General features: G+C 39.2%; 1 protein-coding gene across 20 annotated transcripts in view; it reads right to left on the reverse strand.

Annotated features, from left to right (window-relative positions):
* Positions 1-12,788, reverse strand: part of NEK10 (NIMA related kinase 10) — a 229,878-nt gene that overhangs the window by 84,933 nt on the left and 132,157 nt on the right. For 18 of the 20 annotated variants that reach the window (XR_008298033.1, XM_027040905.2, XM_027040907.2 and 15 more), the window contains 2 exons: positions 9,982-10,111; positions 9,368-9,438 (listed from right to left, as the gene is read on the reverse strand). Coding sequence is in view for 18 of the 20 variants with exons in the window: in XM_027040905.2 (XP_026896706.2) it covers positions 9,368-9,438; positions 9,982-10,111 (201 nt within the window). In the remaining 2 variants the exon portion in view is untranslated. Of the gene's footprint in view, positions 1-4,815; positions 6,115-9,367; positions 9,439-9,981; positions 10,112-12,788 lie in introns of those variants that run through there. The other 2 variants (XM_053221544.1, XR_008298034.1) reach the window with 2 other exon arrangements.

The raw sequence follows: 12,788 nt of genomic DNA on the forward strand, positions 1-12,788 counted from the left end.
TCTAACTATTGGTTTCAGCTCAGGTCACAATCTCACTGTTCAAGGGGATCGAGCCCTTGAACAGCACATCAGGTTCTGTGCTGATAGCAGGCAGACTACTTAGGATTCTCTCCCTCTCTGTCTGCCCCTTTCCTGTTCTCTCTCTCTCTCAAAATAAACAAATAAACATGAAAAAACAATTTTAAAAAAGAGTGAACAAGTGCTTCAGTGATTCTCCAATAAAATAAACAAAATTGTGTTGTAGCAAAAACCTAGGTCGTTCTACTCACCTCACCCCCTTTGTCCCCACTCTGCTCTGAGAGACCAGATGGAAAGAATTAGAAAGATGTGATGTTCAGTTGTATTCATTTTGTGTTTCAAGAAACAAAGAGTTGAGGATTATGGTGGTGTGAGTTGTTCCCTTTGTTTCTCTCCTTCAATGTATAACCAGTAGGGCATCCATAAACCGACAAGGTTTCTTCTGCACAGCACACCAGGATGCTGGAGTGATCCATACATCCGTATAACTGAGGGTGAGTGGATCGGACTTCATGGAGGTGGTAGAACCAAGTGTCAGAACTGAGGGAGACTGAAATTCTAAAAAAGGACCAAACAGACATTCTGGGGCTGAACAACCCGACAAATGGGATGAGGAATGCATTACAAAGCACTGTAAACACAACAGATCAGATGGAAGAGAGAATATGTGATCTGGAAGGTAGGAATCTGGAAATGATTCATATGGAGGAGAAGAGAACTTCTATTTTTAAAATGACTTTTACAAAGTGAAGAAATCCTATGAGAGCTATCAGACTGCTTTAAGAGAGCCATCAAAAATAATGGGTATACCATAAGGAAAAGAGAAGAAGGCGGCAGAGAGGCAGTTAAAAAAATAAGAGCTGAGAACTTCCCAAAGCTGGGGAAAGAACTAGACATAAAAGTCCACGAAGCTAATAAATCACCTTACTGTCTCAATGGAAAAAAACTTTGAGACACATTATAGTGAAGCTGTCAAAAGTCAAGGATAAGGAAAGAATCTTAAAGGCAGCTCAGGAAAAAGAGACTAACCTACAAATAACTCCCATTAAACTATGAGCAGATTTCTCTGCCGAAAATCTACAGGCCAGAAGAGAATGGAATGATTACTCCATATATTTATTGAAATATAAAAATCTTAGGCAAGAAAACTATCCAGCAATGTTATCCTTCAGGCATGAAGGAGAAATAAAAGATTTCCCAAACAAAAGCTGAATGAGTCTACCACCACTAGACCTGCCTTACAGGACATGTTGAAAGGAGCTCTTCTGCCTTAAACAAAAAGACAGAAGTACCCAGATTTTCAAGTAAGGTGATAAGTAGAATCACAAAATTGTACACAAAATTGTACTTCTATTTCAGAATAGGGTGTTAAACTATAACATAAAGGTTAAAGGATAAAAACGTTAAAAAAAAAAACCTGTACATGCCAACAATTTAGTAGTAAACATATAGCATAAAAAGAGATAATTTGTGACAACAAAAATATAAAAATGGGAGAAGGAAAATGACAGAACTTGTATAGACAAATGAAGATTAGTTGTTATCAGCATAAAATGGACTGTTTTATCTATGAGACGTTTTACATAAAGTTCATGGTAACCACAAAACAAAAATCTAGAGCAAAGACACAAAACCGCAAAAAAGGGGAAACTGAGAAAATTATCATAGCAAGTCGCCAACCTAAAATGTAAACAGAAACACAAAGAAAAAGAAACAATAGAGATACAAAACAACCAGAAACTAAAAGACAAAATGGTAGTAGTAAGTCTCCATATACCAATAATCACTGTCAATACAAATGGATGAACTCACCAATCAAAAGGCACCGAATGTCTAGATAGATTAAAAAACAAGACCCAACCAAATGCTGCCTTCAGGAGACTCATCTCAGCTCCAAAGACAAACATAGATTCAAAGCGAAGGGGTAGAAATTGATACTCTAAGCAAATGGTAACTAAAGGAAAACAGATATAACCATACTTATATCAGACATAGTAGGCTTTAAGCCAAAAAATATAACAAGAGACAAAGAAGGTCATTATATAATGACAAAGGGGTCAATACACCAAGAAGATATAACAATAATAAATATACATTCTCCCAAGATCTTCGCATCAAAATATAGTAAGCAAACACTATCAGATCTTAAAGGAGAAATAGACAATGCAATAATAGTAGACCACACTATCAGCAATGGATAGATCATCCAGAAACCAGCATTACCTTGATACCAAACCAGATGATAAAGACACCACAAGAAGAGAAAACTATAGAAAAATATCCCCGATGAATACAGGTGCAAAGATTCTCAACAAAATATTAACAAACAAAACTCAAGAATACACTAAAAGGAGAAAACACCATGGCGAAGAGGGATTTATCCCTGGGATACAAGGAAAGTTCAACACATACAAATCAATAAATGTAATTCGTCACATCAGTAAAATGAAAGATAAAAAATTACTTAATCTCAATACACACAGAAAAAGCATTTGTCAAAATATAACATTCTTTTATGGTAAAAATCCTCAGCAGATTGGCTATAGAAGGAATATATCTCAACATTAAAAAGTCCACATACAACAAACCCACAGGTAACATTATACTCATTGGAGAAAACTTGAAAGTGTTTCCTCTGAGATCACAAGCAAGGCAAGGTTGCCCACTCTCATCATTCTATTCAGGATAGTATTGGAAAAGTCCTAACTAGAGCAATGAGGCAAGGCAAAGAAACAAACAACACCCAAATCAGGAAGAAAGAAGTAAGATTTTCTCTGTTTACAAATGATATCATCTTACATATAGAAAATCCCAAAGAGTCAATTGAAAAAAACTGTTGAAATTAATCAGTGATTTCAGGAAAGGGGCAGGTTATAAAATGAACTTACAGAAACCAGTGGGGATTCTTTTACACTAATGATAAAGCATTAGAAAAAGAAATAAAGAAAACTATCCAAATTGCAATAGCATCAAAAATAACAAAATACTTAGGAATAAATTTAACCAAGGAAGTGAAAGATCTATACAACAAAACTACAAGACTTTGCTGAAAGAAATTGAAGAAGACACAAATAGATGGAAAGACATTTTGTGTTCATGTATCAAAAGAGTAAATATTGTTAAAATGGCCATACCACCAAAAGCCATCTACAGACTCAGTACAGTTCCCATAAAAATACCAAAGGCATTCTTCACAGAAATAGAAGGAACAATCCTGAAATTTGTGTGGAACCACAAAAGGCCCTGATTAGCCAAAGCAATCCTGAGAAAAAAGAATAAAACTGGAGATAACACACATCCTGATTTTAAACTATACTACAAAACCCTACTAATAAAAACATTATCATCCTGGCATAAAAATAGACCCATAGACCAATGGAAGAGTATAGAGAGCCCCAAATTTAAATTCCAGAATATATATTCAACTAATATTTGACAACAGAGCCAAGAACACACACTGGAGGAAAGACAGTCTCTTCAACAAATGATTCTGGGAAAAGTGAAGAAATATATACAGAACAAAGAAGTTGCCCCCCTATCTCACATCACTCACAAACATTAACTCAAAATCAGAGACTTAAACATAAGACCCGATACCATAAGACTCTTAGAAGGAAAGGAAGAAGCTCCTTGATACTGGTCTTGGCAATGATTTTTTTTTTAACATGATGCCAAAAGTAAAAACAACAAAAGAAATGACAAATGGGACTACGTCAAACTCAAAAGCTTCTTCCCAGCTTCTGCTCCTTAATTAACAAAATGAAACAGCAGTCTGCAGAAGCAGAGAAAATTTTTACAAGCCACATATCAGATCTACATCAAGAACAAAACACAATTTAATAACAATAAAACAAATAACCTGATTAAATTGGGCAGAACTAAACAGATATTTTTCCAAAGAGGACATCAAAATAGCCAATAGGCACATGAAAAGATGCTCAACGTCACTAATCACCAAGAAGACGCAAAGAAAAACCATGATGATCTATCACCTTACACCTGTTAGAATGGTTATCATCAAGAAGACAAGAAATAAAAGGTGCTCGTGCGGATTTGGTGAGAAGGGAACACTAACACTGTTGGTGAGAATGTAAATTCCTCCAACCACTACAAAAAACCATATGGAGTTTCCTCAAAAAAAATAAAAAATGGATCTACCATACGATCCAGCAACTCCACTTCTGGGAGTACACCCAAAGGCACTGAAAATAGGATTTCAACAAGGTATCTGCACTCCCATATTTATTCACAAGAACCAAGATATGGAAACAACCCAAATGCCCAACATCATATGGATGAATAAAAGAGTTGGGTGTATATGTACAATGGGACATTATTCAGCCATGAAAAAGGAAGATATCTTCCCATATTTGGCAGTAGAGATGGAACTTGAGTACATTATACTAAGTGAGGTGACTCAGAGAAAAACAAGTACTGTATGATATCACTTATATGGAATCTAGAAAAATCAAAGCTACAAAAAAAAAAAAGAAAGTAAATGGTGGTTATCAGGACACGAGATGTGGGGGCTATAAGAATGATGGTAGCTAAGTGTACAAACTCGCGATGAGTAGTAAATAAGCATAGAGACCTAATGCACCGAATAATGAATATAGATAATAATACTGTACTGTAACTATATATGATAAATATTGCTTCAACAGCAATCATATTACAATATATCAAATATATACAATACATCATTATGGAGACATTGTACACCATAAATTTACAAAATGCAACATGTCATATTTACTTTGGGGTGGGGGGGAAAGAAAAAAAAAACAGAGTGGGGGGGTTGGTAATGTAAAGATCCCTTTGTCCTTAAAACTAGCTGAAAGCATTAACTTTGTTAGTCATCATGACCGGCTCTGAAACAAAGCACCAGACAGCTTATGCAACCAGGCACAGATAGAGAAATGTAAGGCAATTGAAATATTTTGTGCATAAAAGGAAATGTTCTTCTTTTTAAAAAAGTAAACAGACAATACTCTCTTAACAGTGTACTAGAAGGTAAAAATAGTAATGTTGGTACTGGGCAGAGCAACAGAATGGATTTATTTTCTGCCCAAACTCTTCAGGGTTGCTAAGTTATCCTCCCAATGTAAAAGCCTACTAGGAAAGACAAGTTCCAGTGACAGAACGTGCTTGTATGCCATATGAACGGACAGGAAAAAGGAAAGATTCTACACATTAGAAACACAACTGCATGAACTCTACTTGAGACCGGGTGTAGACAGTGAAAATGAGATGGGAAAGCAGAAGAAGGATAATGTAATTGGAAACAACATCAAGTATGAAATTAAGAATGAGTCCAGTAAAGTTTCCCATTAATGGCTATCTTATATTTCAAAGGCTCTATCATGTTGTTGTTGATCAGCTCTGAGCCTAATTTGCTGAGTCATAAATTATTATTAAGACCAACTTTTACCTTTATATATTCCTTCCATCAATTTCCTAACGAAAATAGGAAACTAAAAAAATAGAAAATTGAATTTGCTTCCTTATTCTTTTGGAACTTAATTTTTAAAGACTAAAAATCCAAAGCAAATTAAATGTGTAATTGCATAAAATTCATGGCTGAATTTGGTTTTATGTATGTCAAATTTTGTAAAGATAAAACTTTGTGATGTGAACCCAGACGAGTCTCAAATAACTTAAATGAAGACCACATCTGCAACAGAATGCACACATCTTAATGTATGATCAGTTACCAAATTAAAACTAAATCATCAGTTCTTACTTATAGCATCTCAGTGTTTTGAATTAAAAGTGTCCTTATGAACATTTCATCCCGAGTCCCCTGATAGTGATCATTCATCCTCTTAAACCTTCTGGTGACAGGGAACTCACTCCCCACCCAGCAGCCTGCCTCACTATGGGCATCTCTAATCCTGACACATACTTCTTTTTTTTTTTTTTAAGTTTATTTATTTATTTTGAGAGAGAGAGAGAGAGAGAGAGAGAGAGAGCACAAGAGAGCATGAGAAAGGGAGACATAGAGAGACAGGGAGAGAGAGAATCCCCAGCAGGTTCCAACACCATCAGTGCAAAGCCCAACGCAAGACTCGATCCCATGATCCATGAGATGATGGCCTGAAACCAAGAGTCAGACACTTAACTGGCTGAGCCACCCGGATGCCCCCGGCACATACTTCTAACGGTGAGCTGACCTGGGCCTCCGTGGAACTCCACTCCATGGTTGTGGCTCCACTTTTCTGAAGTCCAGAGAATAAACTCAGTTGTTTTCACATTTTTGGTGCCATTCCATTTTCATGCTTGTATCCCAAACTTGTTGACCCAACCTCCAACTCCCCCCACTTCTCTCCATCAACACCACCACTATTTCAGTCAGATCCACCATCATCTCTCGGGAGATAGCTAGATCCGCTTCCCTTCCCTCCCCCAATCCTTCCTGTCTATTCCCCACGGAGCAGCCAGCATGATCTTTGCTATAGAAGAAATTTTCACTATATGCCAGCCTATAAATGACCTTAAATTTTCTCCTCAGTACTTGAGATAAAAATTCAAAGTCCTCAACGTGGCCTAGTTGATCTGGCCCCTGTCAGCCTCCCCAGGCCCTCAGCATTCTTTGGCTATTCTCTTCCTTACTTGACATGCTACATCTCCAATTTCTTTTAGTTCCTCAAACTAATAAGCTCTATGGTCTATGAAATGTTTTCTCTACTCTGTTTACTATTTGAGAATTAGTGGTTGTTTAGGTCTCGGATTACATGTTCTTTCTAAATAGAAACTTCCCCCAAGTCGCTAGACTAGGCCAAGTCCTTCTGGACTCTCTCATTGCTTCCTTTACCATTCTTCATCAAATTTATCAGAACTTATTTTAGATACTTAATCCCATAAATAGTAACACTAATATTATTAATAACAATACCTAATTTTACTGACGGTTCACTTGATGCTGGCACTGTGCGAAAAGCACTAGAAGCGTTATCCTATTTAGGCTTTGGAACCAGCCCATGAGTAGTTACTATTGCTACCTGTACATCACAGATGAGAAAAGGGGTTGAACGGAAGAGTAGGGATTAAAATCCAGCTGATTCCAGGGGCACCTGGGTGGCTCAGTTGGGTAAGCAGCCAACTTCGGCTCAGGTCATGATCTCACAGTTCGTGAGTTCGAGCCCCGCGTCAGGCTCTGTGCTAACAGCTCGGACCCTGGAGCCTGCTTCAGATTCTGTGTCTCCCTCACTCTCTGCCCTTCCCCTGCTCCGTCTCTCTTTCTCTCTCAAAAATAAATAAACATTAAAAGATAGATCGATCGATCGATCAATCAATAAAATCCAGCTGATTCCAGAATCTATTGATGTTCTTAAACTTTACATGTAATATTGGTATCTGACTCCTCCACTAACCTGTTAGCTCCAAGACACATGGATACCAGTAGCCAGGGAGCCTGTCAGAAGCAAATTATGGTCCCGTTTGCCCAGTGCCACAAACTCAGAATAATGTCTCTGTACATTTTCTCTGCACCACCCCTCCCCTGGTCTTTATGGCACTCAAATACCTATGAAAAGGAGAAATTAAATGACTAAATCTGGTATTCTTGTCTTCACATCTCCGGAGACTTCTTAAATTTTTAAGGCACTTTCCAGAAAACAAATAGCAGATAATAGGATCAAATTGTGGAGACGAGCAATTTAAATACATTTGTCTGGATTCATTAGCAACAGGGCATGATCTAATATATGCAGAATTCAGATTATTCCGAAAGGGGTTTCAGCTCATTTCCCATAATATTAACAATGATAATTGCCAATATTGCTTAAGATTTACCATTTGCCAAGCTCTATGCTAAGTGATTTTCATAGTTACTTTGTATAATTATCACACCAGCCTGATGAGTTTGGTATTATTACAGCCCCCATTTTAACTGGATGAGGCAACAGAGATGCAGAAAGATGGTCCAATGTTTGTTCAGAGTCTACAGTTAGTGAAACTCAGCCCCAGCTGGGCCTGGGCCCCTTAACTGTAGGACAGCACTGTGCTGAACAAGGAAAGTTTCAATATGTAATCCTACAAACTGTGAGAGTACCTATTAATGTGAACGACAGGCTCAGAGGAGAAAGTGAAGGGAATACATCTCTTACATTCCATCAGAGGTGGTGCTAGGTGCTGGGGCAGGTACAGAACCAAGTTTAAAGGCAACTGGGCAGGAGAATGGACAGATATTCTATCTTGGGGGAGTCTGGGATTTCTATAATAATAATGAGGATTTGACTGAGCTTGATGGGGCAGATAAGTAGTCTTGAGCCAACTTAGGAGCATACATTCGTATATAAATAACAGCCAGAAAACAAGTCATTTATTCATAGAACCAGTATTTGTTAAGGGTCTGTCTTGTACCAGGCACTGCTCTGGGCTCTAAAGAGCTATGAATGAGACTGGAGAAGACCCTGCTCCTGGAGAGTTTTCCTTCTGGTGGGGACAAGACAGACAATAAGGAAACAAGTCTGCATGGACCTGTCTAACATGTCAAGGGATGGGTGCCATGAGCTTTGTAAAGCAGGCAAGAGGGCCAGAAAGCAGAGAGGCTGTGGGGAGATCAGGCAGGCTCCCTGATGATGGCAAATAACATCAGAGACATGAATGAAATGGGGCCTATGCCATGCACTTACCAGAGGGAAGAGAAGTCCAGGAAAAGGCAAGAGGGAGGACAAAGGTCCAGAGGCAGTCGCATGCCAGGACTCGCAGGGAGCTCCCTGTGGCTGCAGGGAGGGAGGGAGCACCAAGGGAGCAGAGGGAAAGTGGGACGGAAGGGTGACAGGTCAGCGGGGACAAGCCCTGTGAGGTCAGAACTTTGTGAATGCAACGGGAAATGACTTTCATTAAAATCCTACTATACTGCCGGACGGAGCGCTTCTTTCTGACTTTCTTTGAAGAATTATTATACAACATAACATTACCAATTTAAAAATAGAAATGAAAAAGTGCTTGCAATTTTATCATTTTGCATGGCCTTTGCCAGTTTCCTATGTCCTTGTCTAGCCTTTTCTCACATCTGTGCATATATTTACAGTTTTTCTCAGAGTTACAAACAGCTTTACATCCTGTTTGCTTTACTTAGCTTCTTACCGTATTTGTTTTACGGCCTGATACAAAGCCCTCTGAATAATCATTCTGATGGCTGCATAATATTGCAGCCACTACCTCCTCTTGGACACTTCAGTGGCTTCCAAATGGTCACCATTACTGATGATACACAAATATTTTTCTGGGTTTGGATTATGTGGCAGCCCTTCTTCTTCATGAATATGGACACAGTAAATTCGGAGAGATGCGAGGTCTTTCTTGACGATCCCTATCGGTTCAGAGTTGTGAGGATAATTACCTGCTGATGGTATCTGTCACTTTCTCAGAGTAGGTGCCTTCTGGCACTGGTTCATATACCGCCTGCACTATCTGCAAAACAGACAGACTAGTGTGATGGACATAAAGAGGCCACGAGTATCTACACTACTTGGCCACAACATGAAAGCTGCTCAATAAGCATTATGACCATGCACACATTTTAATCAGAAACAAAAACATCCCAACAAATGAAAAATTAACATCAAGTAAACAGTTCTCGAGCACAGATTGTATTCTTCAAGCTGAGTTAAAGTTAGCCTCAGATTCATAATAAATGATGTGTAGGATAATATAATATGCCAATTGCAGGCAATCCAAACCACAATTAAAAATAAAAGACCAAAAGTAATTTGATAGATTTATTTGTATAATTTTCTATGATAAATGAAGACAATTATAGGGGGAAATGTGCCATAGCACATGATGTATATTTAGAAGAAAGGGGGGAAATAATGAACTAGATCACGTGGTTAATAAAACAATGTGCCTGCTTTTAATTGACATTTTCATAAAAACCACAAATGATCTATTTAGGGAGAAAAGAAATGGCATTTTTAGCAACACAAGACCCTTCTGTCTCCCAACACTGCTTACTTTTGTAGCCAGGGAGAGCATGTTGGTGCTGTAGAAGGGAGGATTCAGAGTTGCCATCTGATAAAGGATGCAGCCTGCCGCCCAGACATCAGCCTTCTCCCCATACGGCTCGCTCTTCAGTACCTCAGGGCTGAATTAAAATAAGGTTGTTAATAGATACTGTAAAAGGCAGAAGAAATCAGCACAGAAAGAAGTCCAATTTTCAAGCAATAGTTGGAGATATGAGGGGAAAAAATGGAAACTCTTTATCACTAATTCAAATAAATATATTGAAAACTATCTTTGAATTCTCCCAGACTCAGATGAATCAAGAAGCACCATCAAGCAATTCCATTTTAAGCACTAAATATCAATGAACCATATAAATATTGCCTATTAAGTGCCTAAGGAAGTTATTTCCAGAAACAATCACCTCTCTGTGGTAGAAGGAATTGTTGGCTCCGGATCTTTCCTATTCTGAAGATTTTGCACATCTCACCCTTACGACGGTCTCTTGGGAAGTGGTCATTACCCACCTCTGCCTTTGGTTTTGTTTTGTGTTGGTGTGGCCAGTGGAATATGGAAATGACAGTGAACCAGATCAGAGCCTTTGTCTTAGCAAATATTGAGTGCTTTCATTTGTCCTTTGAGGAGCTTCTGTCCATTACCAAGAGAAGAACATATCCCAGTGGCTGTTGTCCCACCAGCCTGGGTCCAGCATAAAATACACGGAGGAGATCTGCCCCAGACACTGCATAAACCTACAGCCTGAAGGAAGGAGAGCTTGCCCAGAAGACCCAGACCTATGAGTCTAACAATAAATGCTTATTGTTTTTTTAAATTTTTTTAATGTTTATTTATTTTTGAGAGAGAGAGAGACACACAGACAGAGCGCAAGTGGGAAGGAGCATAGAGAGAGGGAGACACAGAATCCAAAGCAGACTCCAGGCTCTGAGCTGTCAGCACAGAGCCCCAATGTGGGGCTCGAACCCACAAACTGTGAGATCATGACCTGAGCTGAAGTCAGACGCTCAACCAACTGAGCCACTCAGGCGCCCCAATAAATGCTTGTTGTTGAATGCCACTGAAATATTTGTGATTTGTCATACAGCATTAGTATGGGATAACTGACTGATACAGCCCCTCCCATTGCTCTTCAACTCTAGCCTATAAAGTAGGAGGAAGACCATATTTAAATATGTTGCAGAAAATGACAACATCCAACCTGTTCATCTCTTCTGAAATCACATTTCCAATCTGGACATGGATGCTGTCAGCCTTTAAATGAATTTAAGGTGTGAGAGTTTATGGTTTTGACATTTTTTTAAGTGGAGGGGAGTGCAATTCTCCTGGATATTTTGGAGTAATAGAAGTCTCCTCTATCATATTTGTAGAGTGAAACTCAGGAAAGGGTTTAAAGCACTTAATACCCACACATCCTAAATTAAGTACTTTAGCAATTCACTTCTGTATGTATTTAGGACTGTGCTCAGCCCTCTACATAAACAGAGATTAAGGGTTAGATTTGATGGTGGATTAAGGTATAAAGAAACTGATAAATTGATATTAGAACAACCAGAGTAGACATAAATCAATGTTGACTATTAAGAATATCCAAGGAGGGGCGCATGGGTGGCTCGGTCAGTTAAACGTCTGACTTCAGCTCAGGTCATGATCTCGCGGTCCGTGAGTTCAAGCCCTGCGTCAGGCCCTGTACTGACAGCTCAGAGCCTGGAGCCTGTTTCAGATTCTGTGTCTCCCTCTCTCTCTGACCGTCACTCATTCATGCTCTGTCTCTCTCTGTCTCAAAAATAATAAATAAACGTTAAAAAAAAAAAAAAGAATATCCAAGGAGTTGCTATTTTTGCGAGATTATGAAGAAGAATTCCTAGTTTTAGATTTATGTTATGTGCTTGCAGAGGAAGGTATGATTTCTAGGTCTCTCAGTTGGGCATTTTCATATTTGGTGTCTTTGAGCTCAATAGCATGGAAGTGGGGGAAATGGGAATGAAATTTTTAGGACTCTGCTGGTTCTAACTGTATAAAAAGTGTCTCCTGTTGCCACCTGTCAACTGTTCACATTTAAAAGAAAATGCCTTAACAAGAAATAATGTCCTCCAGAGAAAAAAAAATGTCCTTGGCCTCCCACAGAAAAATTTCTCACGTTTTAGTCTACTGAGAAGTCAGAGGATTTGTTTCCTATTTCCAAACGCTCATGAAGCAGATGCTACGAGTGTTCCGCCCATTTCCCCTTAGGCCCCTTTTCCATTTCCTGTTCCCGCTATGCGTTCACTCTCAACAGCCAGCATCTGTACTTCTTTGGAAAATAGCCTTCATTTGTTCTCACAAAAACAATCACTCAACCTGGGGGAAAACACTTGTAGGAACAGAATTTACTCAGTTTATTGTTCTCATCATTCCATCTCCTCCTTCTCACTGGAGACCACAAACCCTGCTCATTCCAACAGGCATTCCCCTTTGCACTCTGGCTTTGCAGCTCCCAGCAGGGCGTGGGGTCTATTTCTCTACCCTTTAAAACTGCACTTGATGTGACTTGCTTTGGCCAAGAAGATACAAGCAAAAGTGATATAAGGAGAGGCTTAGAAAATACTCTTTGGGGCTTTCTCTCCCTTCCTGCCCTGGAGAATCCTGTGACCACAACCAGGTGACTGAACCCAGGTTTGCCTGCTGGATGATGGTAACGCGTGGCCCAATTACCTCCACCCACTACCCACAGCCAGCCTACCAACAAACCTGTGCGTGAAGCCACTGGAAACCAGGTGACCACACATACTGAGCCCAGCCAATACTCTAATCAGCAGTCCTCA

Source organism: Acinonyx jubatus, chromosome C2, assembly GCF_027475565.1.
Source record: "Acinonyx jubatus isolate Ajub_Pintada_27869175 chromosome C2, VMU_Ajub_asm_v1.0, whole genome shotgun sequence".
In the NCBI taxonomy this organism is placed as follows: Eukaryota; Metazoa; Chordata; class Mammalia; order Carnivora; family Felidae; genus Acinonyx; species Acinonyx jubatus.